General features: G+C 47.2%; 2 protein-coding genes and 2 long non-coding RNA genes across 10 annotated transcripts in view; 3 read left to right on the forward strand and 1 right to left on the reverse strand.

The window, feature by feature from the left end:
* Window positions 1-143: 143 nt before the first annotated feature.
* On the reverse strand, window positions 144-5003 carry naif1 (nuclear apoptosis inducing factor 1). The gene is made up of 3 exons (XM_007906825.2): window positions 4424-5003; window positions 4073-4223; window positions 144-1484 (listed from the first exon to the last, which is right to left on the reverse strand). Exons 1-3 carry the CDS (start codon window positions 4649-4651, stop codon window positions 205-207), a joined length of 1659 nt encoding a protein of 552 aa, XP_007905016.2. The 5' UTR covers window positions 4652-5003; the 3' UTR covers window positions 144-204.
* A 210-nt stretch (window positions 5004-5213) lies between these two features.
* The window catches only part of ubqln4 (ubiquilin 4), a 30614-nt gene continuing 11302 nt past the window's right edge, over window positions 5214-24525 (forward strand). For 4 of the 5 annotated variants that reach the window (XM_042333469.1, XM_042333476.1, XM_042333479.1 and 1 more), the window contains exons 1-3: window positions 5214-6002; window positions 22930-23081; window positions 23611-23732. In XM_042333469.1, the coding sequence (XP_042189403.1) occupies window positions 5904-6002; window positions 22930-23081; window positions 23611-23732 (373 nt within the window). In that variant the 5' untranslated portion in view covers window positions 5214-5903. The remainder of the gene's footprint in view (window positions 6003-22929; window positions 23082-23610; window positions 23733-24525) is intronic. The other variant, XM_042333472.1, reaches the window with a different exon arrangement.
* LOC121848574 lies at window positions 6158-7484 on the forward strand. Of its 3 annotated transcripts, none has more exons than XR_006084952.1 (4): window positions 6158-6248; window positions 6290-6578; window positions 6663-6703; window positions 7003-7484. It is a non-coding gene; the product is annotated as an uncharacterized LOC121848574 (long non-coding RNA). The 3 variants fall into 3 exon arrangements; XR_006084951.1 differs by lacking the exon at window positions 6663-6703 and adding an exon at window positions 6788-6955 and having other exon boundaries at window positions 7085-7484; XR_006084953.1 differs by lacking the exon at window positions 6663-6703.
* LOC121848575 lies at window positions 8343-8517 on the forward strand. The gene is made up of 2 exons (XR_006084954.1): window positions 8343-8427; window positions 8475-8517. It is a non-coding gene; the product is annotated as an uncharacterized LOC121848575 (long non-coding RNA).

The raw sequence follows: 24525 nt of genomic DNA on the forward strand, positions 1-24525 counted from the left end.
CTTTTGATGAAATTATTGTGTTCTGCACATTAATGTTCAGTTTGCTGGCGTAATCCATATTCCCATTGAATGAGAAAGTGTTTGAATGCCCTCAACCTTATATAAAGGATTGCATAAACATGAAACAACATCGTACAAAGGTATAAAATGAACAATTTTATTTACAAATATTTACAACACACCTTAATACTTCTAATGAGTGTCTTACATTTTACCCTTTCTTGTCCTCTTACTCTTGGTCATGCGTGTGCTCAATGGCCTCAATGTTGCAGGATGTTTTCTTTTACCTCTGTGTGACCCTACTCCTGCAGTGCTGAAACTCGCTAGTGTAGAAAAAAGTGGCTGTGTGGTGGTTGACAGCTCAGAATCAAAGTTGCCTGAAGCTTCAACAGAATCTGTGAGCTCTAAACCACTTGGTTGTATGTCCAAAAGCAGATCCCTGTGTGATTGTTGGCATTCTGTGGTTGTTAAATTAGGGGTTGAGGGATCGTTGGCAGGTGTGTTTGTATTGAAACTCCCTTCGGTTTGTGGGCCCAATGACCCAAGGTTTCGGACAACCTCCTGGTACCTCTGCTCAGCTATCTGCTTGAGGATGGACTTCTGTGTTTCAGCTATCTGGAGGAAGCCAGCTGCCATCGATCTATTCATCTGCTCGCTCAATGTGGCAAAGGCACTAGCTATGGCCTGGGAGATGCCAGTATTCATGGTTGCAGCTGCTAATGCAGTGGCACCATGTATAGCCTCCACCACAAGCTGTGTGTCCACACCAGCTGATTGTTGTTCTGCACAAGTCTCAGAGTTCATTCTTTGCTCGACATTCCTGCAGACACATCTCATCTCACGACGCAGAAGTCTTATTGCCTTCACAAGGTCCTGCCTTAACTGTCTTATGGTGTCTGGAAGCTGCTCTGCACATTGCTGCACAGGAGCCAGACCACTACGTATAGTTGAACTCATGTCTGTCAGCAACTGAATGGTGTCATCTCCCTGCCTTAACATTTGCCTACGAAATAGGGGACCTATACCCCTCTCATCCACAGCCCTGCCAGACAGGGATCTTAGATGCACCCGGCTCATTTGTGGTTGTCTCATTGGTGGGCCTGTGTAGATTTGGGAGACTCCATCCTCCAAATCTTCATCATCTGAGATTATCTTCACTTGTATCTCCTCACCTTCATCACCTTCCTCACATTTGACAGTAATTAATTGTGAAGCACTTTGAGTTGATTCATCCCGATAAGCCGATGTAAAAACACTGGCTTTTTCTTTCTGTCTGTCCAACTCCTGCCCCTCACTTGAGTGCTGTGCTACCAACATGTCTCCTACATTACCCAAAGTGCCAATAGCTGAGCTGGAATGTGCAAGTGATAATGCTGGTTGCGATATTTCACTTGGATCAGAGATTGATGAAGGGCTGTTTCCTTCTTCTAGGACATCATCCCCTCCAGATATGACTCCGTGCTGGGGTGAAATGAATTGTAAGTCTGGTAAACAAATAAAGGGACCAAATCAGCACAAGGACCTTAAATCACACCTATTTTCCATTCTTAAAAATAAAAAAACTCCTAATCTGGGATTTAAATACTAAAAACTGGGATTATGAATTTGGACAAACATGAGGTAATTGATTCAACATAGATTTCTGAAAGTTAGGTAATGCTTAACACAGTATTTTTGAAATTAAGTGTGGTTTATGTGGATTTTGACATAGCATTTGACAAGAGACATATTGCAAAGATTATGTCACATAATAGTAGGTATGAAGGCGAATATACCCACATGGATAGAGATGGTTGGAGGGCAGAAAGCAAAGTCTGCAAAAAGGAAAATTCTTGTTCACAGGGAACATGTAGTCAATCGTGTTGCACAATGTTCTGCGCTGATTATTTACTATATATATAAATGATCTGGACTTAGGAATTGAAGTAACAATATTAAAACTATGCTTCCCCCAAACTGGTGCTAATGATACAAATTGCGGGGAGGGGAGACATGGCAAATTATGCCAAAGTTTGTGGAAGACTGAATCTGCCATAGAAAAGCTAGAGAATGGACAAATAGGTGAAGCATTTTAATATATTTTAATGCACAATTGGCTGCTGCGTTTCGCCCACTTTACAGTATATTCTGTGAAGCACTATGAGACATCTCGACGACGTGATAAGACCCTATATCAAATGCAAGGATTATTATTATTTTAGTACAAAGAGTAAGGAAAGTAAATATACCTTAAACAATAAGTTTTTTGAGTTAGAGATACAGCTACTTTGGTGTGTTGGTAAAAAGCTCATGAACAGTCACAGCACAGCTAGATAGATAAGGTCAAAAAATGGCAAAGAGAATATTTTTTATATCTAAAGGCATAAATGCAACATCAACTTGCATTTAAAAATTGCCCTTCACACAGGATAGCATCTCGGAGAGCTGCATCATGGTGGGTATCAATGCCAGAGGGGAGGGAACCATAGGGACAGTCAAAGAGGTAGGTCTTCAAAAGTAAGGAGGTAATATATAATAATCCTTGCATTTAATATAGTGCCTTATCACATCTTCAAGACGTCTCAAAGCGCTTCACAAAATATAGTGTAAAGACTCTATATTTTGTGGGCAAAACGTGACAGCCAATTGCGCACAGCAGTGTCCCAAGAACAGTCATGGTTTCAGTGACAATTTTTGTTTAAATGAATTATTACCCCCAGAAAAGTAATCCACCAATGGACTAATGATGGGTTTCTACTTACTGCTAGGTAAACAGAGGCGTGTGGAGTAAGGAACCATGCCCAACATTTCGCCCTGCTGTGAGCCGAACCCAGATTTCTCACTTGCGAGGCGAGTGCTCTAACAACTGAGCTACACGACCCCACAATATTGAACTTGTTCGAGACCTTTGTTAAGCCAGCAATAGTTGGATGCTGTACAAGATGTGTACAGTTTTAAGCATGCTTTATAGTAAAGATACAAAAGAAATAAAACATGCCCATCTGTATTCACTAGATTTTTGCTAGGAATGATGGTTTTCAGTTGTGAAGAGTGACTTTAAAGTCTTCATCCTTTAAAGTCAAGAAGGCTAACACCCTAACTGCATTTCAGAATATAGTACTGTTGATTTTTATTAGGCAATAAGAACATAAGAATTTGCTAGGCAAAAGACCCAGGTCCATCCAGTTCTCCTTCTACCATCCTGGCAGTCACACACACATCATGTCCGAAACTATATATTGTATCCCGAGATATTATTTCCTAACAGAAATCTATCTAATTTGTTCTTGAAAGAATCAACACTTTCTGTTTCCACTGTCTCGCGAGGGAGCCTGTTCCATATGTTTGCTACTTGCTCACTAAAGTAGTATTTCCGCAGATTTATTCTGAATTTACCCCCTTCAATCGCAGGCCGTGTCCTCTGGTTCTACTGATCAGTACAAGATAATACAGCTTACCACGCCCTACATTACCTGGGCCCTTCAGAATCTTATCGAGTCCCTTAAGAATCTTTGAGAGAGCATATATTTAAAAGAATTACAGAAAGAATTAAGAGGGAGTTTAGAAAAAATGCTTTACATGGAGGATGATTAGAATGAAATTCTCTCACAAATCACAGCTGAAGCAGAGTCCATAAATTATTTAAAGAGAATACTAAAAGTTCATTCTAAAGAAAACGTTATTCTATTTAGAGAATACTAAATTCTCTAAATTCTCAGCGCCTTGGGACGTCCTCCTGACGTGAAAGGCGCTTTATAAATGGAATCTTGTTGTTGTTGTTGTTGTTGTACTTAAGGATATTAATAATCATTATTCTTAGATTTGGTTTAGCACTTTCCTTGTCAGGAGGATGTCCCATAGCGCTGTTGTGAAGAGGGAAAAGAGTAATAAGGGTTAAGTGGTGCAAGCAGGAAAGTCAGATTAGATGGGTCACATGAGGAAAAACAGCAATGCAGGCTTGATGGGCTGAATGGCAATTTTCTGTGCTATAAAATCTATGATTCTATAGATTATCATATTGCTCATCTTGTAAACTTTTAGCGATTAAAATTTAACCAAAAACAAATTATCTTTACTTACAGGTACTACATACCTCGTCGTTCAAAGTCCAATCCAATATTCCCTTCTTCTACTCTCATCGTTGGCTCAGGCCCAAATATCTCCAAAACCCTCTCCTCATGTAGTGAAAGTTCCTTCTGGGTCGATGGACCAGCACTGGTCGCATTGTTATACGGCACTTTATTCTGCAAGACAAGTGTGTGATAGGAATTAAGACGCTCGTGTCGATGCTTTGGTTCTCTGTTCATTCAGTGCCACCTGAGACCTGTGCCATGGTGTGCCGCCTACCCTCACGCTCACCCATTACACGGCAGTCTTCAGTGTGTACCTCAGCCTCTCGCGTTCCTGCTCTGCACATTTCTGTGTGATTGCCCGAGAAACTCACCCTTGCGCTCTTCTTCAGGTCATGGACCTTCTTCCTGCACTCCTCCCAGGTCCTCTGGGTTCTCTCCACGCCATTGACCAGCGTGACTACCTCCTGCCACGCCCTCAGCCTTGCCTGGGTCTGGGCAGGGAACCCTCCGGGGGAGAAGAGGATCTGCTGCCTGACCGTCACAGCATCTATGAGGACACTCAGCCCCTTCTCTGAAAACTTGGACTTGCGCTGCAACATCTCAACCTTAAAAAAAAAAGACCTTTCCCCGCAAAACCCTCAGCTGCCTTCCTCCCCCGTTACATATTTCCTCATCTGTTTGGAGCCCAAGCGGACCCTCCCTCCCTCCCTCCCCCCCCCTTCACATGCTCATTTGGCTCCTTAAGCAATCAAACAACAGCACCATTTTGCGTTTGACTGAATTGCACTCTCAATGCATTTGAAGGCTCAGCCCCGGGCGGAGGATTTCAGTGCATGTTTTTGTGTCTTGACATTGCTGAGCTCCTCGGGCACATGGGGAGAGGGAGAGGGCAGAGAGAGAGCAGAGAGCGGGAGCAGCTCAGAGCAGACAGACAACAATGCAGAGCCCACCACCACCATCGTACGCGCTGCGCCTGCGCAGCGCTCAGCCCCGCCCCTCCCCGGATCCCGTCAGCGAGCATGCGCAGTAGCCACCACCCACCCGCCACACTCCTCGATGCTCTGACGCGTACATCGGCCCCCTCCCCCCACTCTCTCTCTCAGTGAGCATGCGCAGTGAGCTGGGAGCGGCCTCGCCCTCTCTTCGGTGCGCGTGCGCGGCCGCCGGCCTCTCTTCGGGTGCGCTTGCGCGGCGGGCGGGCGGGTGAGCGAGAGAGAGAGAGAGAGAGAGCGGCGTTGGCGAGAGGCAAAGTTTGGCTTCTAGCAACTTCCCTCCTAATCTACGTCATCCCTTTATCCGCCGCCTGCGTTTTTACACCGAAAAAAAAACGGGCGACAGAGAGAGACAGAGACAGAGAGGGGCGGAGGCGGAGCGCGCGAGCGAAACCGTCGACGGTAAAAAAAAAAATCAGTGCCTTTATCAAACGCCGATAAAGACAACCGATCGTTTTTTTTTATTGAACGCCGAACCGAGCGGGAGGGGCGTGTAAATAACCGGCAAAAAGGGTGACCATTTTGTATTACAAACAGATCGCTCGTGGGTGGGCACCGGCGGCTGCGCGGATTACCCACACAGTGCGGCGGGGCGATGAGGAAGCTCTGACCGACCGACCGACCGACCGAGTGACCGACTGACGAGTGACACGAGAGCGAGGAGGGACGGCCTGTGCGAGCGAGGCCGCCCCAGCCCAGGCCCCACTGCCAGCCCAGGGCAGCACACACCAGCACAGGCTCCGCCCCGCCCCGGCCCGGCCCGGCCCGGCAGCACCGAGAGCGGCCGAGTCGGTCGGTCAGCGACAGGGAGTGAGGGAGGGGAGTGACTGACTGACTGACTGACTGACTGGGAGCGGCGATGGCGGAGAGCGCGGCCACCAGAACCATCCGGGTCACCGTCAAGACGCCGAAGGACAAAGAGGAGTTCGAGCTCGGACCCGAGAGTAACATCAGGGAGGTCAGTGTGTGCCCTCAGGGCCGGAGAGTAACATCAGGGAGGTCAGTGTGTGCCCTCAGGGCCGGAGAGTAACATCAGGGAGGTCAGTGTGTGCCCTCAGGGCCGAGAGTAACATCAGGGAGGTCAGTGTGTGCCCTCAGGACACAGAGAGTAACATCAGGGAGGTCAGTGTGTGCCCTCAGGGCCGGAGAGTAACATCAGGGAGGTCAGTGTGTGCCCTCAGGGCCGGAGAGTAACATCAGGGAGGTCAGTGTGTGCCCTCGGACACAGAGAGTAACATCAGGGAGGTCAGTGTGTGCCCTCAGGGCCGGAGAGTAACATCAGGGAGGTCAGTGTGTGCCCTCAGGGCCGGAGAGTAACATCAGGGAGGTCAGTGTGTGCCCTCAGGGCCAGAGAGTAACATCAGGGAGGTCAGTGTGTGCCCTCAGGGACACAGAGAGTAACATCAGGGAGGTCAGTGTGTGCCCTCAGGGCCGGAGAGTAACATCAGGGAGGTCAGTGTGTGCCCTCAGGGCCGGAGAGTAACATCAGGGAGGTCAGTGTGTGCCCTCAGGGCCGGAGAGTAACATCAGGGAGGTCAATGTGTGCCCTCGGACACAGAGAGTAACATCAGGGAGGTCAGTGTGTGCCCTCAGGGACACAGAGAGTAACATCAGGGAGGTCAGTGTGTGCCCTCGGAGCCCGAGAGTAACATCAGGGAGGTCAGTGTGTGCCCTCGGACACAGAGAGTAACATCAGGGAGGTCAGTGTGTGCCCTCAGGGACACAGAGAGTAACATCAGGGAGGTCAGTGTGTGCCCTCAGGGCCGGAGAGTAACATCAGGGAGGTCAGTGTGTGCCCTCAGGGACACAGAGAGTAACATCAGGGAGATCAGTGTGTGCCCTCAGGGACACAGAGAGTAACATCAGGGAGGTCAGTGTGTGCCCTCAGGGCCGGAGAGTAACATCAGGGAGGTCAGTGTGTGCCCTCAGGGACACAGAGAGAGAGTAACACCAGGGAGGTCAGTGTGTGCCCTCAGGGCCGGAGAGTAACATCAGGGAGGTCAGTGTGTGCCCTCAGGGACACAGAGTAACATCAGGGAGGTCAGTGTGTGCCCTCAGGGACACAGAGAGTAACATCAGGGAGGTCAGTGTGTGCCCTCAGGGACACAGAGAGTAACATGAGGGAGGTGAGTGTCTGCCGTCAGGGAGATAGAGAGAGAGTAACATCAGGGAGATATAGAGAGAGTAACATCAGGGAGATATAGAGAGAGTAACATCAGGGAGTTGAGTGTCTGCCATTGGGGAGATAGAGAGAGAGAGTAACATCCCGGAGATAGAGAGAGTAACATCAGGGAGATAGAGAGAGAGTAACATCAGTGATGTGAGTGTCTGCCGTCAGGGAGATAGAGAGAGAGTAACATCAGGGAGATAGAGAGAGAGTAACATCAGGGAGATATAGAGAGAGTAACATCAGGGAGATAGAGAATGAGGGTAACATCAGGGAGATAGAGAATGAGAGTAACATCAGTGAGATAGAGAGAGAGTAACATGAGGGAGGTGAGTGTCTGCCATCAGGGAGATAGAGAGAGAGTAACATCAGTGATGTGAGTGTCTGCCATCAGAGAGATAGAGAGAGAGTAACATCCCGGAGATAGAGAGAGTAACATCAGGGAGATAGAGAGAGAGTAACATCAGTGATGTGAGTGTCTGCCGTCAGGGAGATATAGAGAGAGTAACATCAGGGAGATAGAGAATGAGGGTAACATCAGGGAGATAGAGAGAGAGTAACATCAGTGATGTGAGTGTCTGCCGTCAGGGAGATATAGAGAGAGTAACATCAGGGAGATAGAGAATGAGGGTAACATCAGGGAGATAGAGAATGAGGGTAACATCAGTGAGATAGAGAGCGAGTAACATGAGGGAGGTGAGTGTCTGCCATTGGGGAGATAGAGAGAGAGTAGCGTCAGGGAGATAGAGAGAGAGTAACATCAGGGAGGTTAATGTCTGCCATCAGGGAGATAGAGAGAGAGTAACATCCCGGAGATAGAGAGAGTAACATCAGGGAGATAGAGAGAGAGTAACATCAGTGATGTGAGTGTCTGCCGTCAGGGAGATAGAGAGAGAGTAACATCAGGGAGATAGAGAATGAGAGTAACATGAGGGAGGTGAGTGTCTGCCATCAGAGAGATAGAGAGAGAGTAACATCAGTGATGTGAGTGTCTGCCATCAGAGCGATAGAGAGTAACATCAGGGAGATAGAGAGAGTAACTTCAGGGAGGTATTTGTCTGCCGTCAGGGAAATAGAGAGAGAGTAACATCAGGGCGGTGAGTGTCTGCCGTCAGGGAGATAGAGAGAGAGTAACATCAGGGAGATAGAGAGAGAGTACCATCAGGGAGGTGAGTGTCTGCCGTCAGGGAGATAGAGAGAGAGTAACATCAGGGAGGTGAGTGTCTGCCGTCAGGGAGATAGAGAGAGAGTAACATCAGGGAGATAGAGAGAGAGTAACATCAGGGAGGTGAGTGTCTGCCATCAGGGAGATAGAGAGAGAGTAACATCCCGGAGATAGAGAGAGTAACATCAGGGAGATAGAGAGAGAGTAACATCAGTGATGTGAGTGTCTGCCGTCAGGGAGATATAGAGAGAGTAACATCAGGGAGATAGAGAATGAGGGTAACATCAGGGAGATAGAGAGAGAGTAACATGAGGGAGATAGAGAGAGAGTAGCATCAGTGATGTGAGTGTGCCATCAGAGAGATAGAGAGTAACATCAGGGAGGTGAGTGTCTGCCATCAGGGAGATAGAGAGAGAGTAACATCCCGGAGATAGAGAGAGTAACATCAGGGAGATAGAGAGAGAGTAACATGAGGGAGGTGAGTGTCTGCCATCAGGGAGATAGAGAGAGAGTAGCGTCAGGGAGATAGAGAGAGAGTAACATCAGGGCGGTGAGTGTCTGCCATCAGGGAGATAGAGAGAGAGTAACATCCCGGAGATAGAGAGAGTAACATCAGGGAGATAGAGAGAGAGTAACATCAGGGAGATAGAGAATGAGGGTAACATCAGGGAGATAGAGAATGAGAGTAACATCAGTGAGATAGAGAGAGAGTAACATGAGGGAGGTGAGTGTCTGCCATCAGAGAGATAGAGAGAGAGTAACATCAGTGATGTGAGTGTCTGCCATCAGAGCGATAGAGAGAGAGTAACATCAGGGAGATAGAGAGAGTAACTTCAGGGAGGTATTTGTCTGCCGTCAGGGAAATAGAGAGAGAGTAACATCAGGGCGGTGAGTGTCTGCCGTCAGGGAGATAGAGAGAGATTAACGTCAGGGAGATAGAGAGAGAGTAACATCAGGGAGTTGAGTGTCTGCCATCAGGGAGATAGAGAGAGAGTAACATCCCGGAGATAGAGAGAGAGTAACATCAGGGAGATAGAGAGAGAGTAACATCAGGGAGATAGAGAATGAGGGTAACATCAAGGAGATAGAGAGAGAGTAACATCCCGGAGATAGAGAGAGAGTAACATCAGGGAGATAGGGAGAGAGTAACATCAGGGAGATAGAGAATGAGAGTAACATCAAGGAGATAGAGAGAGAGTAACATCAGGGAGATATAGAGAGAGTAACATCAGTGATGTGAGTGTCTGCCATCAGGGAGGTAGAGAGAGAGTAACATCAGGGAGGTGAGTGTCTGCCATCACGGAGATAGACACAGAGTAACATCAGGGAGATAGAGAGAGAGTAACATCAGGGAGATAGAGAGAGAGTAACATCCCGGAGATAGAGAGAGTAACGTCAGGGAGATAGAGAGAGAGTAACATCAGGGAGTTGAGTGTCTGCCATTGGGGAGATAGAGAGAGAGTAACGTCAGGGAGATAGAGAGAGAGTAACATCAGGGAGATAGAGAGAGAGTAATATCAGGGAGGTTGGTGTGTAACATTGGAGAGAGAGTAACATTAGGGAGAGAGATATAGAGAGTAACATCAGGGAGGTGATCGTATAACATCAGAGTGTAACATCGGCGAGATGAGTGCAGAGCAACATCAGCGATATGACTGCACAGAGTAACGTCAGGGAGTAATATCAAGAGACGTGAGTGCAGAGAGTATCATCAGGGAGGTGAGTGTGCAGAGAGAGAGTAATATCAGAGAGATATAGAGAGTAATATCAGAGGGAACATAGGAACAGGAGTGGGTCATTCAGCCCCTCAAGCCTGTTTTGTCATTCTGTAAGATTGTGGGTTATCTTTACCTCAACCCCACTTCCCTCCCCGGGCCCCCATATCCCTTGGTGCCCTTACCTAACGAATATCCACCTCAGTCTTGGAAATTTGAATGGAGCGAGAGAGAGTAACATCAGGGAGGTGTGTGCAGAGCGAGTAATATAATAATAAATAATGCTTGCATTTGATATAGTGCCTTATCGAGTCTTCGAGACGTCCCAAAGCGCTTCACAGAATACACTGAAGTGAATTGACTGTATATCTTATATTGGACAGAGACAGACATGAATCAGGTAGGCCGACACAGAGAGAATCTCACGCGCACACAGAGACGGGCAGAGAGAGAGTAAGAGTGACATCAGAGACGTGAGAGCAGAGGGAGAGTAACATCAGAGTGGTCAGTCTAGAGAGAGAGGGATATTAGTGAGGTGAATGTGGAGAGGGGAACATCAGAGAGGTGAGTGCAGAAAGGGAGAGAGAGACGAACGGAGAGAGAAACACACGCGCGCTGACAGAGAAAGGCACACACACATACAGACAAAGAGACACAGACAGACAGGAAGAGACACACACACGCTGACAGAGACAGACTAGAGAGAGACGAACACGCAGAGTGAGACACACAGACATTCGGAAGAGAGAGACAGACACGCGCAGACGGACAGAGAGAGAGGAGTCAGCCAGAAAGCGGGAGTGAGGGACGGGAGAGGGATCGGAAGGAGGAGAGGGAGTAGAGAAATGAGAGAATTAAAGAGTGTGTAGGCGAGAGTGAGGGGGAGGCCTGCACAGGGAGCACGTGAGGGGGAGGTGGACACAGAGAGGGAGAGAAGTAGGGAGAAGAGAAGAGCAGTAGGGGACACAGATAGAGAGGGGGGAGACGACAGACAGACATGCATCGGTCAGCCGACAGAGAAACGCGCGCACACACAGCGACAGGCAGACAGACGTGCACTCAGATATGGAGTCAGGCAGGGAGACAATATAATTAGGCAGTCGGGGGTGGGGCGGACATGCGACATGTAGGCAAATGCACACACAGACACACACACACCCTAAGACAGAGAAACACAGGCGCACAGTGAAAGAGAGAAAAGGCCTGAGCCAGAAACAAAAAGAGACAGCCAGAGAGAGCCTCACACACACCCACAGCCAGAGAGAAACTAATACACACACAACCAAAGAGACCGTCTCACGCACGTACACACACATAACCAGAGAGACCTCACACACGTACAGCCAGAGAGAGTCTCGCACATATACAGCCAGAGAGAGTCTCGCACATACACAGCCAGAGAGAGCCTCACACACATACAGCCAGAGAGTCTTGCACATATACAGCCAGAGAGAGTCTCGCACATATACAGCCAGAGAGAGTCTCGCACATATACAGCCAGAGAGAGTCTCGCACATACACAGCCAGAGAGAGTCTCGCACATACACAGCCAGAGAGAGTCTCGCACATACACAGCCAGAGAGAGTCTCGCACATACACAGCCAGAGAGAGCCTCGCACATACACAGCCAGAGAGAGTCTCGCACATACACAGCCAGAGGGAGTCTCGCACATACACAGCCAGAGAGAGCCTCGCACATACACAGCCAGAGAGAGTCTCGCACATACACAGCCAGAGAGAGCCTCGCACATACACAGCCAGAGAGAGCCTCACACACACAGCCAGAGAGAGCCTCACACACACAGCCAGGGAGAGCCTCACAGACACAGCCAGGGAGAGCCTCACACACACAGCCAGGGAGAGCCTCACACACATACACAGCCGTGGAGAGCCTCGCACATACACAGCCAGGGAGAGCCTCACACACATACACAGCCAGGGAGAGCCTCACACACACAGCTAGGGAGAGCCTCACACACACACACAGCCAGAGAGAGCCCTCACACACATACACAGCCAGAGAGAGCCCTCACACACACAGCCAGAGAGAGCCCTCACACACACACACAGCCAGAGAGAGCCCTCACACACACAGCCAGGAGAGCCCTCACACACACACACAGCCAGGGAGAGCCGCGCACATACACAGCCAGGGAGAGCCCTCACACACATACACAGCCAGAGAGAGCCCTCACACACACAGCCAGAGAGAGCCCTCACACACACACACAGCCAGAGAGAGCCCTCACACACACAGCCAGGGAGAGCCCTCACACACACACACAGCCAGGGAGAGCCGCGCACATACACAGCCAGGGAGAGCCTCACACACATACACAGCCATGGAGAGCCTCACACACATACACAGCCATGGAGAGCCTCACACACACACAGCCAGGGAGAGCCTCACACACACAGCCAGAGAGAGCCTCACACACACACAGCCAGAGAGAGCCTCACAAATACACAGCCAGAGAGAGCCTCACACACACACAGCCAGAGAGAGCCGCGCACACACAGCCAGTGAGAGCCTCTCACACACACACAGCCAGTGAGAGCCTCACACACACACACACAGCCAGAGAGAGCCCTCACACGCACAGCCAGAGAGAGCCCTCACACACACACACAGCCAGGGAGAGCCTCACACACATACACAGCTATGGAGAGCCTCACACATACACAGCCAGAGAGAGCCTCGCACATACACAGCCAGAGAGAGCCTCGTACATACACAGCCAGAGAGAGCCTCACACACAGCCAGAGAGAGCCGCGCACATACACAGCCAGAGAGAGCCTCGCACATACACAGCCAGTGAGAGCCGCGCACACACACACACAGCCAGAGAGAGCCTCACACACAGCCAGAGAGAGCCTCGCACATACACAGCCAGAGAGAGCCTCGCACATACACAGCCAGAGAGAGCCGCGCACATACACAGCCAGAGAGAGCCTCGCACATACACAGCCAGTGAGAGCCGCGCACACACACACACAGCCAGAGAGAGCCTCACACACAGCCAGGGAGAGCCGCGCACACACAGCCAGGGAGAGCCTCACACACAGCCAGGGAGAGCCTCACACACAGCCAGGGAGAGCCGCGCACACACAGCCAGGGAGAGCCTCTCACACACAGCCAGAGAGAGCCCTCACACACAGCCAGGGAGAGCTGCGCACACACAGCCAGGGAGAGCCGCGCACACACAGCCAGAGAGAGCCTCACACACACAGCCATGGAGAGCCTCTCACACACACACAGCCAGTGAGAGCCTCTCACACACACACACACACAGCCAGGGAGAGCCTCACACACACACACAGCCAGGGAGAGCCTCACACACAGCCAGTGAGAGCCTCTCACACACACACACAGCCAGTGAGAGCCTCTCACACACACACACAGCCAGAGAGAGCCCTCACACACACACAGCCAGTGACACGCACACACAGCCAGAGAGGCTCACTCACACACACATAGCCAGAGAGAGGCTCACTCACACACACACAGCCAGAGAGAGGCTCACTCACACACACATAGCCAGAGAGAGGCTCACTCACACACACACAGCCAGAGAGAGGCTCACTCACACACACACAGCCAGAGAGAGCCCTCACACGCACAGCCAGAGAGAGCCCTCACACACACACACAGCCATGGAGAGCCTCGCACATACACAGCCAGAGAGAGCCCTCACACACAGCCAGAGAGAGCCTCACACACACAGCCAGAGAGAGCCTCACACACACAGCCAGGGAGAGCCTCACACACATACACAGCCAGAGAGAGCCCTCACACACACAGCCAGGGAGAGCCTCACACACATACACAGCCAGGGAGAGCCTCGCACATACACAGCCAGGGAGAGCCTCACACACATACACAGCCATGGAGAGCCTCACACATACACAGCCAGAGAGAGCCGCGCACACACAGCCAGTGAGAGCCTCACACACACACACACAGCCAGAGAGAGCCCTCACACGCACAGCCAGAGAGAGCCTCGCACATACACAGCCAGAGAGAGCCGCGCACATACACAGCCAGAGAGAGCCTCGCACATACACAGCCAGTGAGAGCCGCGCACACACACACAGCCAGAGAGAGCCTCACACACAGCCAGGGAGAGCCTCACACACATACACAGCCAGAGAGAGCCTCGCACATACACAGCCAGAGAGAGCCTCGCACATACACAGCCAGAGAGAGCCGCGCACATACACAGCCAGAGAGAGCCTCGCACATACACAGCCAGTGAGAGCCGCGCACACACACACAGCCAGAGAGAGCCTCACACACAGCCAGGGAGAGCCTCACACACAGCCAGGGAGAGCCTCACACACAGCCAGGGAGAGCCTCTCACACAGCCAGGGAGAGCCGCGCACACAGCCAGGGAGAGCCGCGCACACACAGCCAGGGAGAGACTCACACACACAGCCAGAGAGAGCCTCACACACACAGCCATGGAGAGCCTCTCACACACACACAGCCAGGGAGAGCCTCACACACAGCCAGGGAGAGTCTCACACACATACACAGCCAGGGAGAGCCTCACACATACACAGCCAGTGAGAGCCTCTCACACACACACACAGCCAGTGAGAGCCTCTCACACACACACACACACACAGCCAGGGAGAGCCTCACACACAGCCAGGGAGAGCCTCACACACACAGCCAGAGAGAGCCTCACACACACACAGCCAGAGAGAGCCTCACAAATACACAGCCAGAGAGAGCCTCACACACACACACACCCAGGGAGAGCCTCACACATACACAGCCAGAGAGAGCCTCACACACACACAGCCATGGAGAGCCTCACACACACACACAGCCAGGGAGAGCCTCACACACACACACAGCCAGGGAGAGCCTCACACACACACAGCCAGGGAGAGTCTCACACACACACAGCCAGGGAGAGCCTCTCACACACACACAGCCAGGGAGAGCCTCTCACATACACAGCCAGGGATAGCCTCACACATACACAGCCAGGGAGAGCCTCACACACACACAGCCAGGGAGAGTCTCACACACACACAGCCAGGGAGAGCCGCGCACACACAGCCAGTGAGAGCCTCTCACACGCACACACAGCCAGGGAGAGCCCTCACACACACACAGCCAGTGACACGCACACACAGCCAGAGAGGCTCACTCACACACACATAGCCAGAGAGAGGCTCACTCACATACACAGCCAGAGAGAGCCCTCACACACACACAGCCAGTGACACGCACACACAGCCAGAGAGGCTCACTCACACACACATAGCCAGAGAGAGGCTCATTCACACACACACAGCCAGAGAGAGGCTCACTCACACACACATAGCCAGAGAGACACGCACGCACACACAGCCAGTGACACGCACACACAGCCAGAGAGGCTCACTCACACACACATAGCCAGAGAGAGGCTCACTCACACACACATAGCCAGAGAGAGGCTCACTCACACACACATAGCCAGAGAGAGGCTCACTCACACACACATAGCCAGAGAGAGGCTCACTCACACACACACAGCCAGAGAGACACGCACGCACACACAGCCAGAGAGACACGCACACACACAGCCAGTGACACGCACACACAGCCAGAGAGGCTCACACACACACATAGCCAGAGAGAGGCTCACACACACACAGCCAGAAAGAGCCTCACATGCACACACAGCCAGAGAGAGCCTCACACACACACACACACACACAGCCAGAAAGAGCCTCTCGCATACACACTCAGCTAGAGAGAGCGTGACACAAAACAAAAATGTAGAGCCAGAGAGAGAGACGCCACACACAAGCTGACAGAGCCAGAGAGAACTTAAGACATGCACACCCAGATAAATAAAGACAGAGCCTCACATACACACACACAGAGCCAGAGAGCCTGACGAACACACACACACAGTTAGAGACAGCCTGACACAAGAACCTGTTTGAAATGCGTAGGATACTATGCAGATACATCACTAACTTTCTTGAATCTGTAAATAATAATCCTTGCATTTGATACAGCACCTTATCATAATAATAATAATAATAATCCTTGCATTTGATATAGCGCTTTTCACGTCGGGAGGGCGTCCCAAAGCGCTTCACAGAACACACTGTAAAGTGAATTGACTGTATATTTGTGGGCGAACGCGGCAGCCAATTGCGCACAGCAATGTCCCACAAACAGTCGTAGATTGAAAATGACCAATTTATTATTGTTTTTGGTGGGACTATTATTATGTAGTCGAGACATATCAAAGCGCTTCAATGGAAATCCTGTGAAGTGGTGTGACTTGTATATTTTGTACACGATCGTGTGAATTACAGTGTCTGATTACAATATGGTGTATTTTGTCAGGTGGGGTAGGTTGGGAAAAGAAAGATGATCTGATTTTATTTTGTTAGCAGAGATCAAAAATGTAAGTATGTATACCATGGATGCATACTTTATAATAATCCTTGCGTTCAGTATAGCACCTTATCACACTCAAAATGTTTCAAAGTGCTTAACAGGAATTTATGGTGAACTGTAGTGACTGTGTGTTTAACTTTACAGGGAGAAGGAAGTTTCTTATTTCTGATAGATGTTAGGGTAGTTAGAATGAGTTGGGAATATGCTATAGCTGTATAACTGTTTTTCTCTTAGATGTTTTGGAATTTGCAATTATTGTCTGGTTATTGAATTTTTTGCAACAGAATAGATCAAGTCACTGCATACTGTCTCACAATTTCCTTTTGAAAGTGAGTTTACAGTTAGAATATGTTCAAATGGGTGAGTGCTGTTGAGACTTTTGGAGCTGAAGTATTTGAAACTGTGTGCCGCAACTAAACCATGTTGGTTTGCTGATTGACACTTGCCAATAGTGTTATGAACAGGGCTCAGGTGGTGTAAATGCTCATCTTGTTGCTTTAAAAAGCTCAGAAATCTGCTTGGGGAATATTTATACCACACCTGTGCTATAGGCAATGTATTTAACCTCAGCCAATCTTCCAGTTAAATTTGAAGTTCACTTACTACTGAGAATCCCCCAGTGGATCAAGTTCAAAATCCCTGTTCTCAATTTTAAATCTCTCCAAGGCCTGCCTGCCCACGCGACCTTCTTCAACTCTACCATCCTGGCTGCTCCTTTCACCCAACGAGCAGCAGTCTGCTTTATACCCCCTACCCCATCATCAGCAGACGGGCTTTCAACCATTCTGCCCCGTTCTATTGAATGGAATCCCTCCTGCTTTCTCCCTCCCTACCTCTTTCAAGGCTTGTTTCAAATCATACCCCTTTGACCACACTTTTAATCGTCTTTACCACATCTAAGGCCCGTGAAGGTGCTTCGAGACATTGTCCAGAGGTGAAAGAGTATGTAAATGTAAATTTGTATTGTGACGCTACACTGGAATGTCTGACTGGACTGTGACCTCAAAATACTGATGTGGGGCTTCAACTCACAAACTGCTGACTTCCAGGTGAGAGTCCCGCCAACTGAGCCAGGCTGACACCATATTGGGGTACACAGAAATACAATTGCAATTGTTTAGCCTTGCTTGCTATATTTGTCAGAAAATAAGTTTCAGCAAAACTACCCCTCCAGTTTTGCTTTCAGTTTAAAATAATAATAGTTGGATACCACGTTATCTTTCACCTTCAATCCATATATATCATATCATTTTTGTAGTGATTCTCAATCCATAACACTGATGTATTTAGTAATTCCTTTATTCTCAGCTCACAACAATCTAATAGTCCAACCATCCATCCACCCACCCACCCCAAATACCTTCCCAGAATCTGTTATACTTCCTGTTCATATCTCCTTAGCTCCTTCTTAATTGCCCTTTATTTCTTAAAGGGATATCCTACAATGTACATGCCCAATATGACTTACTGATGAAGCAATCTTCAAATAACTTTTTACACAAAATACAGTATGGTGGACTGTGAGTATTATATTGAAAGCCAAACAGAGAATATCCTGGGCAGCACACAGCAAAACAAAAGTACACCTCAGCTTCTGTTTGCATCATGTGCTGCTGCCCCCATTGTCACTGGAAAGGTCATAATTCTGTAAACTGTACACTTTAGGAACAAAACCGGAGGAAAGTGGTAGAAAATAGTATTATACCACATACTGCAAAACACACAAAGATGAATACCTTTGAGAGAGTGCTCCTTTTTCACAAAGTATTTCCACTTCCAATACTGGGTTATAATGTTTTAGCAATCTTTGCAAAGCCGGAGTAATTTATTTGAATAAATTCAATTGAGTTTTGCAGGGTACACTTTAAGTTGACACCTGTTGTGCTTTGAGTTTAGCATTTGGTAAATGCTTCCAATAGTAGAGGGAAATCTGTACAATACAATATTATGGCTCAGGCAACTTTATAAACCGCTCAAACTTTGCCCTCTTACCTTGACATCTGAACAGCTATGTGCAACTATGTAATATGATGTAATCCAATATGTAAGTAATCCATGTTTGCTTTTCTGTTTTAATTACATTAATATTGTGTAACATACAGATGGTTTTAAATGCAGTCAAAGAGCTAGTCCCACACATAATCATTCGGGCAATGCAGACAGGAAGGGAATAGAAGAGTTGGGCATATGTAAACTTAAGGGAATGCCTTGGAGTTGAACTGGTTTCAAGGTGACATGTCTGGCAACGGAATGTCAGAATTGAGCCAAACCTCTGCAGCCAATTTGTGTACAACAACAAAACTACATTTGTATAGAGCCTTTCACGTCGGCAGGACGTCCCAAGACGCTGGACAGAAAGAGTTATGGACCTGAGCTGAGGGTCAGGGTGAGGGCGGGGTGGGGGGGGGGGGGGGAAGCAGGGAAATCGAAAGCACGGTCGAAGACTAGGGTCTTGAAGGCGGCGAGGGAGGAGGCGAGATGGAGGGACTGCGGGATGGAGTTCCAGAGCATGAGTGCAGATAGGGGTGTACCTCAATATCCCACAAACAGCCGTGAAGTGAATGACGAATTTTATCTGGAGGATTCTTGGTTTGGGCACCAGGGAAAACTCCTTTTACTTTTTGAAAACAAATAGTCGGGACCTTAGTTTAATGTCTCATCTGAAGAACGGCACCTCCAACAATGACACCTTCCTCAGGATTGCCCTGGAGTATCAGCCTACACAATGAACCTAAAGTCACAATTTGAGGCTTGAACCCACAACCTTCAGACTCAGAGACAAGAGGGCTATCAACTGAGCCAGGCTACTACCTTAATCCTTCTATATGAAAATATTAACAATGTCTCTTGTATTTATGCTGTTCTAATGTTAGTATATATTTTTTGTGCCCTGAAACCTTAATATTACAGAACTAGGCATTTTATCAAAAACTTTACCAAGTCACTTTCAGGTATTAACATTTGCAATCCCAGGCCAAGGATCTAACCTGATCTCTGTCCTGGAATCACATAGGATGCATTGTGGGCAATTGCTATATATAATACTTAAGGTTATAAGAGACTGCTAACATAACGTTAGTATAGATGCATTTAAGAGGAAGCTAGAACTTCACATGAAGGAGAAGGGAATAGAAGGTATGGGAGAGAGTAAGGAATGGAGGAAGATTTGTGTGGGTTATAAACATCAGTATGGACTGGTTTGGCCGAGTGGCCTGTTTTTGTGCTGTACATTCTTCGTGAATAATTTGCATACAAGAAATTGAAGAGGTTAGTCAACTGAGAGATGGCACAATCTTCAATTGAGTGGCATAATCCTTTTCCTAGCACAGTATATCTGCTTAATAAAAAGCCCTATAAAAGTACATGTGAGTTTTTTTTAAAAACTATATGATTGTAACCAGTTAACCTCCAGCAGTCGTTACTGGCTGAGGGGGTGGTGGTGGGGGAGGTTACTGTACTGGTTTTGCACTTATGAGCTTGGGTTCTCCAAAACCCTACACTGGACTGATCCCAAATTTCAAGCTATTGTCCCATCTCCAATCTTGCCCTTTCCTCTACAGTGCCTCGATTAGTGCTGTAATAGTAAGGTCTCAGGCTACACAAACATTATACCAATGAGTTGCTGCCTTTCAGCTTTGTTCCTTTCTCTCCTACCATTCCTTATATGTGTCCCTCTAATCTGAATTCCACGCTGCCCACATTCTTGGTAATTCACAACCGTCATCTCTGTCTGTGCCTTGGGCTCTCCGTGCCTCCTTGTAAGGATTATTATTTGTCCTTTTGATTTCAGCTGCCTTTGACACCAAGACACCATCTGGCGTGAAGGGCTCTATATAAATGCAAGTTGTTGTTGTTGACCATTCTATCCTTCTCCACCATCTCTCCCTGATTCACTTTCCTGGTTTCATTACCTACTTCACCCAGTGTCCATTTTATTTTGCCCGATGACTTCTTCTGTACAGTCATATGAGTTTCCCAGGGACTTATCCTTTTCACCATTTACACGCTCTCCCTTAGTGACGTCATCCAAAGGCATGCGGTCCACTTCAATATATAGGTGGATGACAGTCGACCTTTCTACCTCTACCCTCAACTGTTTTGACAGATTGCAGCATCAAGTCCTGAATGAGACATAACTTACTCCAATTTAGTGTCACCAAAACTGCCCTTCTTGGAACTTGCTCCCCGACTCCCTCTGCTTCAACCCCGCTTTCAAATTCTGCTTGAAGACCCACTTTAACTTTGCTTTAGATCACTTGCACTGAGCACTGGCCTAATGTTCTGGGCCTGAACCAATGTTCAAGGTCTGAATCAAATTTTAATTGTGACTATTGGAATGTGTTTAAACTGTATTTCAACTGACTGATCAGAGATGGAAACAACGGGTGAGCATACAGTCATAACACTACGTAAAACTACTAAGATAGTGTTCTGATGCAAGAATAAGAAATTATTTTCAGGTCCTTTGATAAGTAGTGTTGACCTAAAATGCTTGGTAAAGTTTTGTGGTAGTCTTGTTTTGTGCTTCATTTACTTGCTTCTGAGAATCAGTTTGCTTCCATACTTCCTTCACTATAGTTTAACTGGGTTATCAGAGATGCTCGACAAATATACGTTGACAGGTGATAGCATAATTTTGTAAAGAATAGGTCATACCTAATCAATTTAATAGAATCTTGGTGTAGAGAAATCATAGAAATTTACAGTGCAGAAGGAAGCTATTCAACCGATTAAGTCTGCAGCAGCTCTCAAATTGTACTTTCAATCCCTTAAAATTAGGTGTAAGCCCTTTTGCACTAAGTTGAGGAAAAACTTCTTCACTCAGAGGATAGTGAATTTATGAAATTCTGTACCCCAAAGGGCTGTAGATGCTCAGACCTTGAACATATTCAAGACTGAGATTGATAGATTTCTTGTGAATGAAGGGACATGGGGATAAGGCGGGTAGGTGAAGTTAGAATAGATCAGCTATGATCTTATTGAATGGCGGGGCAGGCTCGAGGGGCCGAATGGCCTACTCTTGCTCCTAATTCTTATGTTCTTATGTCCAGCCCTATCCCCATACACTTTCAAGCCTCTAACTTTCATATATTTGTCTACTTGCCTCTTGAAACCCACAACGCATTCTTCCTCTACTGCCTTATTCGGCAGGGTATTCTGCATCCCAACAATTCTATGGGTCGAAAAACCTCTTGAACTCTTCTTTTGCTGTTCTTGTGGCTATATTAAATTTATTTCTCCTTGTCACTGACTCCAAACAGTATAAATAATTTCTCCCTATTCACCCTGTCAAAATCCCTCATAATTATATATGCCTCTTATCAGATCCCTCTCAAACCTTCTCTGCTCAATGAAAATGGATCCAGTCTCTCCTCATAACAATAACCCCTCATCCCTGGGCTCATTTTTGTAAATCTCCTCTGCACCCCTTCCAATGCCTTACATCCTTCTGGAAGTGAGGTGACCAAAACTGAAGGCAGTGCTCCAGTTGCTGTCTTACCAATGTTTTGGACGAACTTAGCATATTGCTTTACTGTTGTACGTTCTGTCCCTACGTATAAAACAAAGAATATCATTAGCGTTTTTCACAGGGTACAAGTCATTGTAAATCACATTCAGTTCTTCATGGGTATGGAAGTGATTATAAGATCAGCGCCTTAGGACGTCCTCCCGACGTGAAAGACACTATACAAACGTAATCTTGTTCTTGTTAAGAAGAAAAATTGGAAGCTTGGCTTTATAACAGGTACAGAACATAAGATCAACGCAGCGCTGTGGCGGTAGTGTAAAATGCTGTGTAAGAATGTTGGTTGGACATAATTTGGAGTATTGTGTACAGGTTTGGGTGTCCCACCTGAGAAAGGATATGGTTTTTTGGAGGAAGTGGAGCGATGATTCCTGGGATGAAATGACTTAACTTTGATTAGAGACTAAGTGAACTGGGGTTATATTAGTTGGAGTTTGAGATTGAAGAATTATCTGAGCAAGGTGTTTCCATTAATGAAGCATACACAAAATAAATGAGGAATAACTCTTCACCCTTGTTAGGGAATCCAGGACAAACAGACATCAATTTAATATTAGACCTAAAGTGAAAAGGTAGTCCAGTAAAAAACATCTCTGCACAAAGATTTGAAGAATGAGCGTTTCAGAAAACCATTGATCGTGAATTGAGGCATTCAAGCGAGAAAGACGGTTACTTTATAAGTAATAATAATAAATTATATGGCGAAAAGGGGGGAAAATGGAATTAAAGTTGCCGTTAGATGTAATAGTGGAGAAAATGTAATGGTATATTCCTGTTCCTGTCTTTTACATTCATTGCTGGACAACAGATTGCAATGTTTTCTCAATCTTTGCACCATTCCAGTAGGGACTGAGAAGTTGTGCAATATTCAATGTTTTTCTCCCTTTTTTGAACAGTTCAAGGAAGATATCTCGAAACGTTTCAATACACAGCCTGAGCAGCTCGTGCTGATATTTGCTGGAAAAATCCTGAAAGATCAGGACACGCTTGCCCAGCATGGCATACATGACGGACTTACAGTTCACCTGGTCATCAAAACTCAAAACAGGTAAAGTTTAGTTAAAGCAATAACTAGCAATATTTGGATGTTAAGATAGAAGTATTAGGCTGAAGTACAGTTAAATAAAAAGTTAAGAATATGAAAACTGCAAATACATTTTTGGGTTGTTTGTAATTGTCATCTGCTGCTTAAATGATGTGTTTTTCTGCAAATTTTATTTGAACTGGAATCTTTCTGACAAATGGAGTAGTGAAAGACTATGCCCTTATGTAGGCTATTGTCTATGTCATTTAATTGAAGGGTCCCTCTCAATGTTGCCACTAGTTATAAAATGAGCATTCAGAGACAATAAATATAGATTAAAAACAGAAGCATTTGCTGATAACATGATAATTTTAAGTATTTCTTCATCTTTGATGCAGGACAGTATGGCAAGCCTAAACAGTTTGATCAGTAAGCTACTTCTGTAGAATTCATTCACTCTTTATTCCTCCTCCCCTATTTTAGGCCTGCCTTTATTTTATAATATATGCATTTTTTTAAAAAAAGTTAAATCATACTCTTATTTAATTCTCAGGGCTCAGGAGCAGCCGGCTCAGCCTGCGAACAGTGGTGACACCACCACAACTACAACTACAACCACACCCCCACTCAGCAGCACTGCTTCAACCAATGCCACCAGTAACCCCTTCAACCTCGGTAAGATTCAGCTACACCAGGTATCAACCTACCTTCTATTTGTGGACCGTGATAGCTCATGTGCTCTCAGTCTGTCCTGGCTTAATCTTGTCACAAACTCTGTCCCCTGATTGTGGATGAGTTCAACTTGACTTGCTCAGCTTGGGCACCTGCAAGGACGATATTAATGCTACAAGATTTGAGTACTTTCTCACAAAGAAGTCACAGTTCCGGTCTAATTTCGAGACTCTTGTAATTATGGAAACTGAATTAATCATTGGTTTCCCACTGGATTTTTAATTAATAAACTCCACAGATAATCATAGAGATGGTAGATTTTACAGTGCGTCTTTGATACAGGAGCTAGAACAAAAAAGATTAACCGTTACAGGTAGAGGTGATGATACTTAGTCTCTTTGTTGATCGCTGCCCTTATCAAACGCTTTTATAATTTTAAACACTTCTATTAGGTCCCACCTTAAATTTCTCCTCTAGCAGAAAAAGGTCTAACTAGTCCAGTCTATCCTGTTAGCAGTAACCTGCAGTATCATCCTTGTAAACCTACCCTGTACTCTTTCCATTGCTGCTATATTCTTCCTATAGTGTGGAGATCAGAATTGGACACAATACTCCATAAAGATTTTGTATAAATTCAGCATCACCTCCTTACTTCTCAAAGCCAGTCAGGAACCTCGGTGTTCTGTTCGACCCTGAGCTGTCCTTTCTCCCTCATATCCGCGCCACAACTGGCACCGCCTTCCATCGCCTCCGGAACATCGCCAGACTACGGCATTACCTCACCCCTCACGCTGCT

The sequence above is a fragment of the Callorhinchus milii genome, unplaced genomic scaffold (assembly GCF_018977255.1).
Source record: "Callorhinchus milii isolate IMCB2004 unplaced genomic scaffold, IMCB_Cmil_1.0 Scaffold1, whole genome shotgun sequence".
Lineage (NCBI taxonomy): Eukaryota > Metazoa > Chordata > Chondrichthyes > Chimaeriformes > Callorhinchidae > Callorhinchus > Callorhinchus milii.

Excerpts from the sequence above, each read along its gene's own strand:
- naif1 (XM_007906825.2), bottom strand. The coding sequence starts at position 4,651 with ATGTTGCAGCGCAAGTCCAAGTTTTCAGAGAAGGGGCTGAGTGTCCTC. Across the intron at positions 4,224-4,423 it reads ACCTGAAGAAGAGCGCAAGG|AATAAAGTGCCGTATAACAA; the intron begins GTGAGTTTCTCG and ends CTTGTCTTGCAG. Across the intron at positions 1,485-4,072 it reads ATTGGACTTTGAACGACGAG|ACTTACAATTCATTTCACCC; the intron begins GTATGTAGTACC and ends TTTGTTTACCAG.